Below are 18,064 nucleotides of genomic sequence, written 5' to 3' on the forward strand. Positions count from 1 at the left end.
GTGGTGATGGGGGCACCTGGGTGGCTCAGTTGGTTAAGCATCCAACTCTTGATTTTAGCTCAGGTCATGATCTTGATTTGTAAGTTCGAGCCCCACATCGGGCTCCACACTAACACTGCACAGCCTGCTTGCACGCTCTCTCTCATTCAAAATAAATAATAAACTCAAAAAAAAAAAAAGAAAGAAAAAGAATTTGTGTGGTGATGGAAATGTTCGTTCTGTACTATCCAATATGGTAGCCACAGATGGTTACTGAACACTTGCTTTTTTTTTTTTTTTTTTAAATTTACATCCAAGTTAGTTAGCATATAGTGCAACAATGACTTCAGGGGTTACTGAACACTTGAAATGTGGCTTGCATGACTGAAGAACTGGGTTTTAAATCTGGATTTACCTTTAATTTAAACTTGAATAACCATATATGGCTAATAGCTCTTATATTGGACCACACAGGTATAAAATAATGAGAGGGTTAGAAACAAACACTGAGGAACTCCAACAATGTCAAATGCACTAAACGGTCAAAGAAAATGAAGACTGAAAAAAAGTTCACTGAAGTTAGCTAGCTGAACTCAGCTAAACTTCCCAAATTCCATGACCAACAAGCAGTTGAGGTTATTAGTGGGTAAGATTTAGGCTTTAGTAAATCAATACATTTGGCCAGGATCAATGATAAAATAAGGTCAGAGGTAAGAAAATTTTGTGAGTAAACTAAACCTTCTGAGACTAATTGTTTCAAATTGTTCCGTATCTGTAAGTTTTCTCTAAGACCCTTTTCCCTAATTATACCTAATATAATTTTCGTATCCACAAGACAAGGAGATGAGTTCCATAATATAATTTTTTTTTATTTCTAGGACTTATTTTCCCTAGAATCGTATCAGCAATTAAACTGCTGAAGCACTGTTAAGATGTTAAAAATTATTTGATACCTTACTTCTTGAAAATATAAAAATCTCCCCCCAAAAGAGCCATCAAAAATCAAATTAAAATTTCTACCTCATTAAGGAGAGTAATTTGCCCCTCATTTATGATACACTAATCTACAGTGAATCTAAAACACATGCAGAAGTTTATGTGGATTGGCTGGAGCTTGCTGAAGCCTCAAAAGCCTTATTTTGAACCTTCCTGAATATACAAAGCAAAGTGGTCCCCAGGCCTTCCTCTGTCATCCTGAGTTAGCTGATTGGCTCCTTAAGGTTTCAGAGGGCACATAATCAGGTAATTTCTCCCAACCTGTTATACAGCAATTTTTTCCTTAAATCTTCAAAGTATTTTTGCAATTGCAAAACATTTCTTAATTGTCAATGATTGTGACTGAAAAGGACTTGCCAGAAATAGCTTTATATGGAACAACAAAACTACATTTATAGTACATATATATATAGTATATATATAGTGATATATATGTATACATTCATAAATATATAAATACATATATACATTCATAAATAAAGTTCCCATCTCTAAGTTGAATCCTAAGTATTCTTAGGATCTTCTATCTGTGCATTCTTTTTTTTGAGATTCTTCACTTTCCCACCCACAAAAGTAACGTGGCAAGAAGGAAAAACAGCATTGGGAATGAAAGTGCTTACAACTGCACACACAACCTGGTGGCATTGCTACATGGTCGCTGTGAGATATAAAATGAGCACAGGCTGATTTTCCAAATTTAAGAAAACTGTGTAGACAGGTGGGGCTTAAGTCAAAAGCTTCACATAAAGACTGAGGTTTTCCCCTGATTCTTTGTCTGAGAGTATTTTTACTAGATCACACTATCCCTAAAATGCAAAGATCTCTAAAAACGACTCAACAATTATGTTTTGGGGAAGACTTCTAACGCTAAAACTTTAACTTTCCTTAACGATTTTTACAGGGAAGAAAATAAACACACAAATTTATTTGAAATACATTAAAGATCAAGTTGAGGAATGATATCATTACTATCTGGAACCAGTTTTTAAAGTAACCTTTTATCTGCCAGCCACATATCAAAACTCCAAATCTTACAGACAAAAAAGAACTACTTCTGGGGCACCTGGGTGGCTCAGTTAAGCATCCAACTTTGGTTCAGATCATGAACTCGCAGTTTGTGAGTTCAGGCCCCGTGTCAGGTTCTGTGCTGACAGCTCAGAGCCTGGAGCCTGCTTCGCTTTCTGTGTCTCCCTCTCTTTCTGCCCCTCCCTAGCTCACGCTGTCTCCCTTTCTCTCAAAAAAAAAATCCAAACATTAAAAAAATTTTTAAAAATTACTTTCTATAAGACTCAATATGTTACTGATTAAAGAAAAAGTAAGGACAATGGGGATGCTAAATTTGCTCTTCCTTTTTCATTAAAAAAAAAAAAGTGCACTTAAATTACAGCAACCTAATTCTTTAAAATGGAAGCCACCTACATAATGAATTTAAACAGTGAGACAGCAGATGATATTATAAATTCGGAGAAGTCACTTCAGACTGGTATACGCTATTCTCCTCCAATAACGGAGAACACCGCATCGGCTCTGCAAGGATACTTGACTTGGAGACAGGATAAACAGGAGACTATTAACTATCATCTCTATACTGGTAACATGCAAATATGTCTCTACAGGGCTGCACTCTTTCTCCACAGTGTGAATCCCAGCTTATAAATGCGAACAGTTACTTTTCTATCCTGCTATCCCTGCAAATCCAAAACGCCCGAGACCAGTCCCTCATACACATTCCCTGACTCTTTCAGTATCTTCACTGAGAAACCCTGTATGATCGTCGAGAGCACCCAACCTCAAGACTGAAAGGAGTCCTAGAGACATAAAAGGACACGTCCAGGTTTCATTAGGAAGCTAGCAAGAGAAGCTCACTTGAACAAGCTCTCCTAACTGCTGCCCTAGTCCTATCTTCTACCCTAAACTTCACCTCACCAACCTGAAGCAAAGGGACAGAAGCAGGTGCAGACTACAAGTTAGGGTCTTTAACTTCTCCAGATAACCATTTCCTCATGTGAAAAGTCAGCAGGCTGTACCAGCACAATAACATCCCATCATCTGATTCTTTCTCGTATCCAACCAGTCACCAAGTAGGCTATTTTCCTTCCATAGTCTTCCTTATCAATCCCTTCCTTGCACTACCATTATCCAGGTCCTAGACTGGAATACTTCATTCCCAGACATTGCCTCATCCTGCTCGTCGGAATACTCCAAAAATACTTCTGAAAGATTTTATAACTAATCGGCTTTCATTTTTCTATTTCCAGCTATATGTGACTGTGCACTATATGGTTCCTCTAACCTTGTCAGAGCTACGATGACCAGTGACACTACACTGACATGCTTTATTATAAAAATAGGAACATAAATAGACTTGAATCATTAACCATGTCATCAACCATAACCTGAATATAATTAGGGAGAACATTTTTATTTATTTTATCAAAACTGAATTTTTATAAGACTTTTTAAATCTATTAACTCAAATAACTTATCAAAATATTCAACACCTTTTTTAGTGGAATTATTCAATAAAAATACAATGTAAATATTCTATCAAAACCTTCTAGTGATATACAGACTAAAGTGGAAAGCTGATTATAAAAATCTTTGTGTTGGTCACAGTCACTTCCTCACATTTACACGCTTCCTGTGGCTCCATAAAGTGTCTGCGTTTGCTTTGTGAAGCAAAACCAAAGTTGCCTCTCTCCACAAAGTTCTCTAGCACACATTCTGTCCTCTGGAGCCCAACATGAAATGAAGGCTCCTGGCATGGAGATGGCTTGTCCCAAATTCTAAGCCTAAGGGTTGTTTCAAGCTAGTTGTGCATACACAAGAAGCAGAGTCCTAGACTTTGAGAAAGGAAGAGATTCTCTGGCTTAAAGCCAAACCAAACAAACCACAACTATCCAATGAGAATTTTGAATAAATTTAAAACCAGTGACAATAATCACTGCTAATCAGTGACCTCAGAGAGGTAAACCAGTCTCCGGGGTTTTCTGTCCCAAGGGAAAACAGCTCCATGGCCCCAAGTGAGCTCGGCTTGCTTGCCTTCTCCCCAGTGCTTGAATAGAAGGAGACATTTCTGAGAGCAAGACAGTTCTGAGGGCAGCTTAGATGGAAAATGAGGCATGAAAGGAAGAAGTGTCGCGGAGAATGGCTAGTAACATAACTGTATTGGCTTCTCTGTGTTCCCGCTCCCACCCTCAGATTCATGAATACTAACCCCCAGTACCTCAGAGTGACCATATTTGGAGATAGGGTCTTTACAGCGGTGATTAAGTTAAAATGGGGCCATTAGGGTGGGCCCTCATCCAATACGAGTAGTGTCCCTGCAAGAACAGGAAATTTAGACAAAGACCTGAGCAGAGGGAAGACGATATGAAGGCACAGAGAGAAGATGGCCAACTACAAGCCAAGAGGAGAGGCTAAAACAGACCCCTCCCTCACAGTCCTCAGAAGGGACCACCCTGCCAACACCTCGGACACCTTGACCTCGGACTTCCAGGCTCCAGAACAGTGTGAAAATAAAGTTCTGTTGTCAAAGCCATGCAGTCTGTGCTACTTTGCAATGGCCCTAGTAAACTAATACAACACCACAGAATAAGGAAGGGATCTCGCTGACTAGACTCACGTATCAACGAGGAACACTGAGGAAAGATAACGGTGGCAACTAGAATGCCCTCTCTACTATCCTCTTAAAAATAACTGTCTGAAATGAAGCATCTTCTCTGCAGGAACAGTAAGAAAAAAGGAGAGGAACAGAGCCCACAGCCTCGTGGGGACCAATCAGATCACACCTCCTTTGCTCAAAAAAAGACTTCCTTCCTCTTGCCGACTAAAAGCCAAAGTCCCAGCAGTACCAGTAAGGTCCTTCAGAATGGGGTCCAGTGCCACCTCTCCCATCTCGTGTCTGGCTTCTCTCCCCCAATTCACCCCTTTCCAGCCACACAGGTGACTCAAGCAAGCCCCACATGCTTCTGCCTCAGAGTTTTGCTTCTGTCCTTCCCCGGATACCCTCAGGCCCCCAGGTCTTTGCTCCCAGGTCACCAAGTGAGGGAGGTCTTCCCAGATGACCCATCTGAATGCAAATCTACCTCCCCCTCCAGCTGAGCCAGACCTCCCTGCCACACACCCCCTCTCACAGTTTTTTCTCGAAGGCACACACCACATCTAAAATACTGCTTACCTGGGTGCCTGGGTTGACTCAGTCAGCTAAGCATCTGACACTTGATTTCTGCTCAGGTCATGATCTCATGAGATCAAGCCCCACATCGGGCTCTGTACTAACAGTGGGGAGCCTGCTTGAGATGCTCTCTCCCTCTCTCTCTCCCCTACTAGCTTGCATATTCACTGTCTCTCCCTCTTAAACAAATAAACTTTAAAAATAAAATGCTGCTTATTTGATTTGCTCATTTTCTGATTCCCTCCCAGCTTCATTTAAGAGCTTAACGCAGAGATTTTGTTTTTCCCCACTACCGTATCATCATCACCCAGTTGGTGTTCAGTAACATTTTTTGAATGAACAAATTTGTACAATCTTCCTTGCTGGGCAGAGAGATTAAGAATCTGTGCCTCTTCCTAGTCTGTCCCTTCATCTCGTTTTTACCTAGCTCCTATCTCGGCCGGTGACTCACACACAAGGAAAAGTCCCCAGGCCAAGCTTCCTGTTGCCTCTGTAGGCACACGTTGTAAGACTCTGGCCCAACTCTTCCTTCAACACTCTGCTTCCTGATGGGACTCGAGCGGGCCTGGAGATTTTCATGGCAAGGCTAGCCTAACAAGGCGTTTGCTGCCTCTTAGCTATGGATCAAGACTTGCACTCTAGACAGTGACAGGTCTCTGAGAGGAGGATATCTATGAGGGGGGATATGCTAGCCCCAGGCCAAGGAGAAGGGAGTTGAAAGCCAGCTTCACACCTTAATTATTCCTCACTATCATGCCTAGGTAAAAATCTCTTCATTTGAAGGGAAACAAATGGGAAAAACATAGAACTTTTTTTTTCTTTTTAAACCCAGAAGGAGGAAAGAATACACGAATACAAGTTAAGATACAAATCTTAACTAAAGAAAAAGGTTAAGGAAATTACAAAATATCAACTCACTGGAGTCATTTAAATAACTACTAAGATTACGTTTCAAATTAGAAATATTAACGAATATTTAGATTAAACTTTAATGAGAAAAAAAGTCATGAAATCATGCTTACTTTCAAAACAGAACAGAAGCACTATATACCCAATGATTTCAGTCTGAAAAATTAGGACTACGGATGAAGAAAGTTTAAAGAAACACAGAAATACAAAGGTTCTTGTTAGCATGAAATTATACTTACTTTCTCTAATGCTGCTGTTACACTAACAAATTGGAAATATTTAAATGTGAGCCAGAAAAATGCTCACACTTGCTAACATTCTGACAGGAGAGAAGACTGGGGGAGTTTCAGAACCGGCAAAATGTAGAGCTGAAGAAAACAAACGGTTCTTACCCTTGTGCCTCTTCAGCTGGGGAAAGCTGCTAATTGTAGTTGCTTGGATTATTTCCACTACAATTTGATACCTGATATTTAAAAAGAGAGAAAAAGAAAAGATTGAATAGGAAGAAAATACTATTTTCAGAGATCCTTTTAGACTGTATTTTGTACTCATCAAATAAAACACAGGAGCCGTGAATCCTGCCCAGATGTGATTAAGCATTTACAACAGGCCAGGTGCTGAGACCTTCACGTAAACTCATGAACTCGCCCCCCAACTTCATTCCCTGATACCAGAAGCATCACCACCCACCTCCTCTCTGAAGACAGAAACTTTGCGATTGTACTCAACTCCTCCTTCTCTTTCACCCACCACCACTACCCACCTCTCCCTACGTGGTAACTGTAGCCTATGGACTCTACCTTCTGAACCTGACCTATCCAATAATGTGGCCAACTCATTAAAATTTTAGTTCCTCAGCTGCACGACCCCATTTGAAGTGCTCAGTAGCCAAATGCACCTCACAGACCATACTGAACAGCACAAATAGAACATTTTCACCCTTGCAGAAAGTTCTATTGGACGGTACTGTCTGACATACTTCTCAAAGCCATCCTCTCACGTCCAGTTCCACTCCCACTCCCTTAGTGATTTCCCTCATTACTTCTCACTTAGAAGACCATTCCCGACCAACAGAATCAGAGTATCTGCTGTGGGTCCATGACATCAGTATTGTTTGAGCTCCCCAGGGAACTCTCATGCACGGAAAGAGTTAGGAACCACTGGAATAGATTACTCCACTATTATTCCACCAGGTTTACGTATGTGTAACTGAAAACCCCTCTGAGTCAGGAAAAATAAAAGTTCACACTGTTAAGTGCTGGATTTAACCCTAGAGTTGTGGCTATTTTGAGCACACGCAGCTGGCCTTTATGAACCCAAGTTCTTAAGAGCTATACAATGGTTACCAAGTACTGCCCTAATCAAAGGCCTCTAGCCTGAGTGTTTCTTAGCCCTTGATTATATTGACTAAGAGTCTGCCCATAACAAAGCCATTTAACATTAATTCTCACTCTGAACATGAACTTTGCAGCATCCAAAGATTTAATGCCACATTTGGCTGGCTTCATACGTCCTTTGGCTCTTCAACTAAAATCCAGATGACAGACATAAATTCATCATATCATAGCTATTCATGGACTCCTCACAAATTCACATCTTTTTATTCCTTCACCTGTATGATAAAAATATCGGTGCTTGCCTTTCCCCACCTCAAAGGAGAGGCTGTTAGGAGCACTGTCAGCATGTCACTGGAGTGTGGCCACCACTGCTGGTTGCCAGCATTCTTCCTCTTTTTCTTCTTCACTAACCAGTTTTATCAGGGAAAGCAAGGCACCCAGCTAAAAATATTAACCTTCTCCCTAGCATTTAGGAATGGCCACTGGATACACAGCTGGCCATTGAACAACATGGAGGTTAGAGGTGCTAATGCCCCAAGCACTTGAAAATCCACATATAACTTTTGATTCCTCAAAAACTTAAGCAGTAATAGCCTACTGTGGACAAGAAGCCTTACTAATGGCATAAGCAGTTAACACATATACTGTATTATATACTGGATGGATTATATACTGGATGTATTTTTTTCTTTTTCAAAGATTTTATTTTTTTTTTCATGTTTATTTTTGAGAGAGACAGAGCGTGAGTGGGGGAGGGCAGAGAGAGAGAGAGAGGGAGACACAGAATCTGAAGCAGGCTCCAGGCTCTGAGCTGTCAGCACAGAGCCAATGTGGGGCTCAAACCCATGAATGGTGAGATCATGACCTGAGCTGAAGTTGGATGCTTAACCGACTGAGCCACCCAGGCGCCCCTACTATATTCTTATAATAAAGCTAAAAAAAAAAAAAAAAAAGAAAAAAAAAAAAGAAAGAAAGAAAGAAAGAAAATGTTAAGAAAATACGTTTACAATATTGTTCTGCATTAATCAAAACCCCGAACCGTTCAGACCAGTGTCGCTCAAGGGTCAACTGTAGCTCTAACTTACGAAATAACAGAAGTTGCTGAGTGGGGATTCCAGGGAAGCTTTTGAAAGGGACAGGCTCCACAGAAAAGCCCTTTCCATCTTTCATCTTTGCCCTCCCTCCGTTTTCCTGCATTAAACAAGGACGCAGCTGGATGAAGGCACAGCAGCCATGAGGATGAAAGCCACAGGCAAAGCTGGTGACATTAAGACAGGACTTTGGATCTCCAATGACATCACCCAGCCATAACAGCCCCCAGACTACTCATCCTAGGATATCTTGTTACATGAGGAAAATCAATCCCTAACTTGTTTAAGTCACTGTAAGTCAACTTGTCTCATGGCCAAATGCCATCCCAACTGATAGAGAGCTCCCTGAAGACCCCATACGTAAAGCATGGCTAAATGCACACTCACCAATGTTTTCCAAATGGGAGCCTGGGTAGGAAATTAATGATCAATAAAGACTTCTAATGAAATTGCCTTCATTCCTCCAAATAATGTTAAAGCACAACAATAGCTCCTTATGTGCTTTTTCCCTCAAGTTACTGAATGGATGAGGAAACAGCTTTTAAGAAGCATACGCAAACCTGGAATCATCAAAGTTTAACTCTCCCTGAGTCTTAAATTTAACCTCGGAATGAGGTTCTACAACTGGAAAGCACTGACTTTTCACTCAAGTGCAGCACGTTTCCCCAAACTCATCCTCGTGCGTTGCTATCTGGGTGACCTGCAAATAGACAGTTGTCCTTTCACACAGCAGTCCTAATCTCACAAACTTATCGTAAGGAAATATTTTGACAGAAACAGAAAAAAAATCATATACATGCTTATTATAGCAACTTCTACAAAGAAAAGAGATAATCTATGGGCTCAATAGGCCTATGTTGTAGCCACACGGGAATGAACAGCACCAATATGGTCCCTGCTTTCAGGAAGCTCTGGGGATGGATCACACCAAGGGGAAAAACTTCAGTCAATAGTATGAATAATTTTAAAAACCACATAAAAATAGATTTTAACGACACTCTAATTCTAAAATGCAAAATGGTATGTACATTCATGATTTCAGGTGTGTAAATATGTGGTATATGAACCAGGGCTATAATCCAAAAGAGAAATAAAGGAAAATGCAGGGCAATTGGTAGTATTACGAGTCATCTTAAGACATTTTCTAAACTGCTTCTCTATCTCTATTCATTGACCTATCTACATGCCTGCCTACCTAACTCAGCCTGTCCAAACTAAACTTACCTTCGGTACACTTTCTTCACCTCTCCATTCCTGCACCAGCATCTATCCTTCCAGCCTCAAAATCTTATCTATCTTAGCTCTCTTCCCGAACAGTAAAGATCAGTCTCAAAGCTCTACTGACTTGTCCTCTGATTCTTCAAACAAGCTCCTTTCTTATTCTTCCATTTGTCACCACCCTATCTCAGGCCTCTTCAACTGTGGGTCACTGCACAAACTAGTCTAATTGTCCTCTTGACTTCAATCCTTTCTCCCATCCAAACCATCTTGAGCACCCCCTGTCAAAACATTCCTAAAAGACCACTCATCTCCTCCCTCCCCTGCTCAACACCTCCAGTGACCTCCCCTCACTGATAACTGTACATTCCAGCCTGCATTCGCTCTGCACCTTGGCACCAGCTCTCTCATCCAACCCAGCTTCTTTTCCCCCTCCATAGAAACCTAGACTCAACCAAGGCAGTTTCTTTTTTTCCTCCCCAAGTTTTTATTTAAATTCTAGTTAGCTAACACGGAGTGTAATATTAGTTTCAGGTGTAGAATTTAGGGCATCATCATTTACATGCAATACTCAGTGCTCATCACAGGTGCCCTCCTTAATCCCCATGGCCTATCCCACCACCACCCCCCACCTCTCCTCCAGTAACCATCAGTTTGTTTTCTATAGGTAAGAGTCTATTTCTTGGTTTGCCTCTCTTTTTAACCCCTATGTTCATTTGTTTCTTAAATTCCACACATAAGTGAAATTATATGGTGTTTGTCTTTCTCTGACTTATTTCATTCAGCCTAATAGTCTCTAGCTCCACACATGTCATTGAAAATGGCAAGATTTCATTCTTTTTGGTGGCTGAGTAATATTCCATTGTATGTATTTGCCACATCTTCTTTATCCATCAGTCAGTGGACATTTGGGCTCTTTCCGTAATTTGGCTATTGTTGATAATGCCGCTAGAAACATCGGGGTGCATGTACCCCTTCAAATCTGCATTTTTGTATCCTTTGGGGAAATAACTATTAGTGCAACTGCCAGATCATAGGGTAGTCCTATTTTTAACTGTTTGAGGAACCTCCATACTGTTTCTGAGAGTGGCTGCACCAGTTTGCATTCCAACCAACAGTGTAAGAGGCTTCTCCTTTCTCTGCATCCTCACCAACACCTGTTGTTTCCTGAGTTGCTAACTTTAGCCATTCAACCAGAACCACACTGACTTTCCAGGCTTTTGCTCACGCTGTTTCCTTCTAGAAACAATCTCCTTACTTGTCCACTTAACTAGATCTTACACACAATGCTACTTCCTTCTAGTTCACATTAATATTTCTCTTCTCTGAAATACTAGATTACTTCTGCTCTATCATAGTTCCTATTTACCTACTATTTTATATTGCTATTTTAAAGAGTCACATTTCTACAAAGAGTGCTATGAACTTAAGAAATGGTATGTCTAGGGGCGCCTGGGTGGCTCAGTCGGTTAAGCGGCCGACTTCGGCTCAGGTCACAGGTCTCGCGGTCTGTGAGTTCGAGCCCCGCGTCGGGCTCTGTGCTGACAGCCTGGAGCCTGTTTCAGATTCTGTGTCTCCCTCTCTCTGACCCTCCCCCGTTCATGCTCTCTCTCTCTCTGTCACAAAAATAAATAAACGTTAAAAAAAAAAATTAAAAAAAAAAAAAGAAATGGTATGTCTAGTCCTTTCAGGGCCTAACACTTCTCTGAGAAATAACACACCTGAGCCTAAAATAAAATTGCAGCTTTGTCTATAAGAAAGATATGCTACCTTTTTTCCCCCCAACTAAATAAATCATAAGCCTCTTGAAGACAGGGATTGTGTCTTGTATTCCCCAATATGACCTAGCTTGGCACTAAACACAGGACAGGCACTCAGTAAATATTAATGAATACTACGGACTGAATGTTTTGTTCCTCCAAAATCCATATATTGTAGCCTAATCCCCCCAATGTGATGGTATTTGGAGGCGGGGACTTTTGGAAGGTGATTAGCCCTTGTGAGTGGTGCTCTCATAAAGCAGATGTGTGCCTATAATTAAAACAGACCCCAGAGAGCTCTTCCCATTTTGTGAGGTTACAATGAGAAGAAGGCCCTCTATAAATCAGGAAGCCGTCCCTCACCAGACACCCAATATCCGGCCCCTCGATCTTGGACTTCCCAGCCTCCAGAGCTATGAGAAATGTCTGTTGTTTAAGCCACCCAGCCTGTGGTATTTTTGTTACAGCAGCCCAAACTAAGACAAGAAGCTAAATTAATATGCGTTAACATCTGTAAAACTAAACAGGTACAAATAATATTCTGAACAATCTGTTCTCTTGATATTCTTGTGATTCATGCTCTGGAACAAATGAGTCATCAATGGTACTGAAGAAATACATGCTATTTGAGTGAAGAGTTAAATTTCTTAAATGAATCCATAAAATTATGTAATACCAGCTAACACTTATAGATTCCTCTCATCAGGTACCAGGTACCTGTTTAGATATCTTATCTCATTTAATCCTCCTAATAGGTATTGTAATTATCCCCACATTAGAGAGGAAGAATTTGTTCAGGTGGATTAAGAAATCTATTCAAGGTCTCATTGTTTTTATGTACTAGAGCCAAAATTATAACCTGGGGTGCTGCCTGATTCCAAAGCTCATGTTCTTAACCATTTCCTGCTACCCTAAAATTCAGTGTGGGTTCATGTTTATTCATCTCAGTCCTTTCCAAGGATAAAAGCATGGTCAATGCCAGGTCATCTTTGCAGCCTCACTGCCTTCTATATCCCTCGTGGATACCGTTTTCCTGCCAAACCAGACCACATATAACACCCTAACATATTCGGCTCTTTCCTGACTGCCAGCCTTTGCTCTGTTTCTTCTCCCTCTTGCACACCACCTCTCTCCATTATCTGCTGAAATCCTCTTTGTTCCAAAACAGTCAGTTCATAGCATTCCTCTCTGAAGCTCTCCAATTCCTATCCTCTACAGCATAAGCCTCCTACGCACTCTTTAGCACTTTGCACTCCACTTCCAGTCTTAATACCTGCTTCACATTTAGCGATTTGTATCCACATGGGTCTCCTATGCCGGACTACTAACACCTTGATGGCAGGGGAATAAATCCAAGGATGCAGAACCAATTCATCTTTATATACACCAAACCCTCCTCACACATAACAGCCATTTGAAGATGGATTATTGAGGGGCGCCTGGGTGGCTCAGTCAGTTAAGCCTCCCAACTTCAGCTCAGGTCATAATCTCGTGGTTCAAGAGTTCGAGCCCCGTGTCCAGCTCTGTGTTCCCTCTCTCTCTCTGCCCCCGCCCTCCTCGTGCTCAGTCTCTCTCTCAAAAATAAAGACATTTTTAAAAAATGAAGATGATTGGGGCGCCTGGGTGGCGCAGTCGGTTAAGCGTCCGACTTCGGCCAGGTCACGATCTCGCGGCCCGTGGGTTCGAGCCCCGCGTCGGGCTCTGGGCTGATGGCTCAGAGCCTGGAGCCTGCTTCTGATTCTGTGTCTCCCTCTCTCTCTGCCCCTCCCCCGTTCATGCTCTGTCTCTCTCTGTCTCAAAAATAAATAAACGTTAAAAAAAAAATTTTTTTTTAAAAATGAAGATGATTACTGAATTTGTAAAATTCACCCTCACTTGATACCAAAAGATGAAGTGGGAAATGAGTGACTTTCATTCTCAACAAAAGCACACACTATATACAGTTGACCTTTGAGCAACATTTTAAGTATGTGGGTCTGCTTATAGGCAGGGTTTTCTCAAAATAGTACAGTACTACAAATGTATTTTCTTTTCCTTATATTTTCTTTTTTGCTTGTTTATTTATTTTGAAAGAGAGAGAGAGAGAGAGAGAACGAGCAGGGGAAGGGCAGAGACAGAGGACAGAAGATCTGAAGCAGGCTCTGCGCGGACAGCGGAGAGCCCAATGTGGGGCTTGAACTCACAAACCATGAAATCATGATCTGAGTTGAAGTTGGACACAACCAACTGAGCCACCGAGGTGCCCCACATTTCCTTATATCATCTTAACATTTTTTCTCTAGCTTATTGTAAGAATACAATATGTGATACTCAGAACATACAACATACGTGTTGATTGAGTGTGCATGCTACCAGTAAGGCTGCCAGAGTCAACAGCATATTAGTCATTCAATTTGGGGGCAGCCCAAAGTTATATGCAGATTTTTGACTGCACGGGGGGTTGGCATCCCGACCCTATGTCTTTCAAGGGTCAATGTATATCCAAATGCTGGCTATCCCTCATGGCACAGGCTTCCTAGTCTGGAAGCCAGCTCTTCAGGGATAGTTAGCATTCACTCGGCTTTCTTCATCCAGAGGAGCACACGGCCTTGTTGGTGCCAAGTTTAGTTCAAGAACCTGGAGGACCGATATTTGTGAACATTCTCTTGATCAGAAATGCAGAGCTATAATATGTGTTTTTCCAAAACAATACTGTGAATGCCAATATTAAGAGCAAGCCACTAATAAGATTTGGCTCTTTCCCAACTATGGCAAGATCTTACTTCCAATATCTCTTGTCCCAAAGACAAAGAAAAAGTCACATGACGACAGCTATCCCCTGCCCAAGTTATGACCTCACTTCTCTTTAGTTTTTATGGGGGGGGGGGGTGGGGGAGGGAGAGGCACAGGGAGAGAGAGAGAGAGAGAGAGAGAGAGAGAGAAAGAGAGAGAGAGAGAATCACAAGCAGACTCCACACTGTCAGTGCAGAACCTGACATGAGGCTCTATCTCATCACCGTGAGATCATGACCTGAGCCAAAATCAGGAGGGGGAAGCTTGGACAACTGAACCACCCAAACATGCCACCTCTCTTTAATTTTGAACACTTAGCTACAGTAGTGAAGACTCAGAACAGGTTTTTATTCTTCAATTCTTCCCACCGTCTCAAACTGACCTGAAATGCTACAAAATTCGTCCTCAAAATAACCACCTTAGTAATATATACATTTATTGCCTTTTACTGTCAATTGTTCACAACAGCTTTGGGATTCTATTAGAATTGGTTTCTAAGTTATTTACACACACAGCCCCAAATATCAGCCTCCTCCTGTAATTTCGTTACACACACCATACATAGATTTTTTAAAAGTTGGGGCGCCTAGGTGGCTCAGTCAGTTGAGTGTCCAATTCTTGATTTCAGCTCAGGTCATGATCCCAGGGTTGTGGGATCGAGCCTCATGTCAGGCTCTGCGCTGAGCATGGAGCCTGCTTAAGATTCCCTCTTTCTCTCCCTCTGCCCCTCTCCCCCACTGTGTTCTGTCCAAAAAAAGAAAAAAAAGAAAAAAAAAACCCACATTATCTTAAGAGCTGTCTTGGGCACTCACATGAGAGTCAAAGGCTGAACAAATCCTAGTCTTAGGTGTACAATATGGTAAATGGTTTAAAATAGGTTTTATACTAAAATTAGCAATGACATATTATAGATTAGAATACCATATACATAAAAATGTTTTTTTAAAAAAACTAAAACCTGAAAATAATGTTTTTGGGTTTTTTTTTTGAGAGAGAGAGAGAGGGTGCAAGTGAGTAAGGAGCAGAGAGAGAGAGAGAGAGAGAGAGAGAGAGAGAGAGAGAAGCAGGGCTCACCTGAAACAGGGTTCATGCTCACCCGATGCGGGACTTGAACTCACAAACCGCAAGATCATGGCCTGGAGCTGAAGTCAGATGCTTAACTGACTGAGCCACTCAGGCGCCCAAAAATAATGTTTTCCTTTTTTTTTTAATATGAAATTTATTGTCAAATCGGTTTCCATACAACACCCAGTGCTCATCCCAACAGGTGCCCTCCTCAATACCCACCTCCCACCCTCCCCCTCCCTCCCACCCCCCATCAACCCACAGTTTATTCTGTTTTTAAGAGTCTCTTATGGTTTGGCTCCCTCCCTCTCTAACTTTTTTTCTCCCTTCCCCTCCCCCATGAACCTCTGTTAAGTTTCTCAGGATCCACATGTGAGTGAAAACATATGGTATCTGTCTTTCCTGTATGACTTATTTCACTTAGCATAACACTCTCCAGTTCCATCCATGTCGCTACAAAAGGCCCTATTTCATTCTTTCTCACTGCCAAGTAGTTTTTCAAGTTGCCACAGGCTACTCTGTCTCAGGCTAGGGATAATGTTTTCATTGAGAGGGACTTCAGTTAAAGCATTTGAGAAGAAATAAAGGCATGGTGATTTCAGCAGCTACGCTGAAGCTGTTTCCCAGCTTGGTGTATCAGAGTAGTTAAGCACACAAGCTCCAGCACTAGGTGGCCTGGGTTCAAATCCTGCTTCCGACACTTACTGCGTCACCCTGAAGAAATTACTTACGCTTTCTCTCAAAAGTCCTCATTTGTAAAAAGAAAAATAACAGTATTTTTCCTCATAGAAGATTGATGAAGATTAAATGAGATAACACCTTTAAAATATTTGGGATAGTGCCTGACCCAGAGTGAGAGTTCAATAAATATTAACCCTTACTGCCACTGGTTGACTCTTTAGACACACAGTATTTAAGGAGATGAAGTATGTGAATGTTTGTAAAATACATATAAAAAAATTTTTGAGTAGCCTTACTTTTTTCATGATTATGTGTCTCAGCCTCATCAACTTAAGGCCACCAAGGGTCACTGAAGCCCAACAAAATCAGGCTTACTGACTCATTTCAATAAGCAAGAAGAACCATGGGATGTCTCCCCAAACAGAGGAAAAGACGGGTTCTCTGGGATTCTGGGGGAAGCGTGGAGTGTCTATGAAATTGAAATGAAGCAGCATGGTGACAGGTTCAAACCAGAATGACATAAATCATCACCTTCACATAGACCCAAGGCCCCTTTTCCCTGGAGACTACAAAGTTATGACAAACATGCAATGGTTAGTCTAGTAAACCCTTATCTGCAGCTGTAAAGCTGAGTTACAAATGAGGGTGCTTCTCTGTGTCAAAGTGACTGAAACCCTCCAGGCAAGAATAGGAAGTGTCACTCTTACAGATATAATTTCAAATGGTGACGTCTGAGACTTGAGAGAGCCAAGTTTCTCAGTGAGTCAGAAAGCGGGAGTCATTCAGAGAAGGTTATCATCATGACATTTTACAGCCACTGTGTATACTTGGAAAAAAATATTGCTCCCTGTGAACTCTGTAGCTGGCTTTAGTATCTGTTATTCCAACGTGATAAATGGCTGGGAAGATTTTACTTCCTCAGTCTGAGCCCATTTTTACTTTCTCCAAAGTAACCTGTATTCATTGAAGAAAATGAGAAAATACACAAAGCACGACATTCAACATCAATCACAATTAACATCTGGTATGTACTTATAGACTTCTATTCAAACATTTTTTTTGTTTTATGAGACTAGATTTATGCTATAAAAAGCCTTAGAGCCTTTTCATTTTATCAATTCATACTATCTTCCAAACCTATTAAATACTCTGATATGACACCATTGTCATGTGGCAACCCATCGTACGGATGTGTCCACGTTTTTTTAACCCGACACTAATTGTCAAGCGTTTTAGTTTCTTCAAGGTTTTCTCTATTTTAAATAAAATTACAAGAAACATTCTTAGAGAAATCTTTTCACACGTTCGTGATTATTTCCTGAAGATAAATTCTTATGATGAATAATAACTATCAAAAAGAATGCACATTTTGCGACCTGCTTTTCATATTGTAAAACTGTGTTACAGAGAGGCAAGAATTCATACTCCTACCAGCAGGACATGAAGTTGTTTGTTCTTCTACATCCCTGCCAACACCAGGTGTCAAATTTTTAATCTTCACCAATATCGCGAACAAAGAAAAATATCTCAATTTTATTTTTATGTCTTAGTGCTACTGAGGATAACAAGGTTCTGAGCTCTTTTCACTAGGTGTGTTTAACGGTATAGAGCAGGGCATGCCAGGGACTGGAGCACAAGCAGGGGACATGTTTTCAGTCAGGACTCAGAGGAGTAAGAGGCGCTTTCCACTAATGGGGCTTTTAAACCTGCTTTCCACTTTACTAGTGTGTAGAAGGCAGCGGATTACACGGAAAGACTAGGCATGCTTCCTAACCTTCTTCCATTTGTGACACACGTGGCAAATGATAGGATTTGAACAGAACACCGAGGCAATCAGCCATCCCAGGCCCTACCCAGACACCTGGAGGGCTGAGGACACCTTTATCTTCACATGCCTATACATGCGTCACACCAGTTAGAAAGTTCTGGACCACAGCAGCCTGAGGTATCCTAAACTTACATAAACACACATCCACGATTCATGTTATGTGTACAGAAAATAACCTGGAAATCTCTATGCCAAGTTATTAACAGTTGTCATCTGTTTGCAATGTGACTTCTATTTTCTTCTTCTCGTAT

The 18,064-nt window shown here is 41.2% G+C and overlaps 1 protein-coding gene across 3 annotated transcripts in view; it reads right to left on the reverse strand.

Annotated features, from left to right (window-relative positions):
- SNX25 (sorting nexin 25) overlaps nt 1–18,064 on the reverse strand; it is a 131,318-nt gene that overhangs the window by 55,571 nt on the left and 57,683 nt on the right. For all 3 annotated transcript variants that reach the window (XM_047091819.1, XM_047091817.1, XM_047091818.1), the window contains one exon: nt 6,454–6,524. In XM_047091819.1, the coding sequence (XP_046947775.1) occupies nt 6,454–6,524 (71 nt within the window). The remainder of the gene's footprint in view (nt 1–6,453; nt 6,525–18,064) is intronic.

Source organism: Lynx rufus, unplaced genomic scaffold (genome assembly GCF_022079265.1).
Source record: "Lynx rufus isolate CCGP_SWC_20201006 ecotype Redwood Valley unplaced genomic scaffold, mLynRuf1.p SCAF_3, whole genome shotgun sequence".
In the NCBI taxonomy this organism is placed as follows: domain Eukaryota; kingdom Metazoa; phylum Chordata; class Mammalia; order Carnivora; family Felidae; genus Lynx; species Lynx rufus.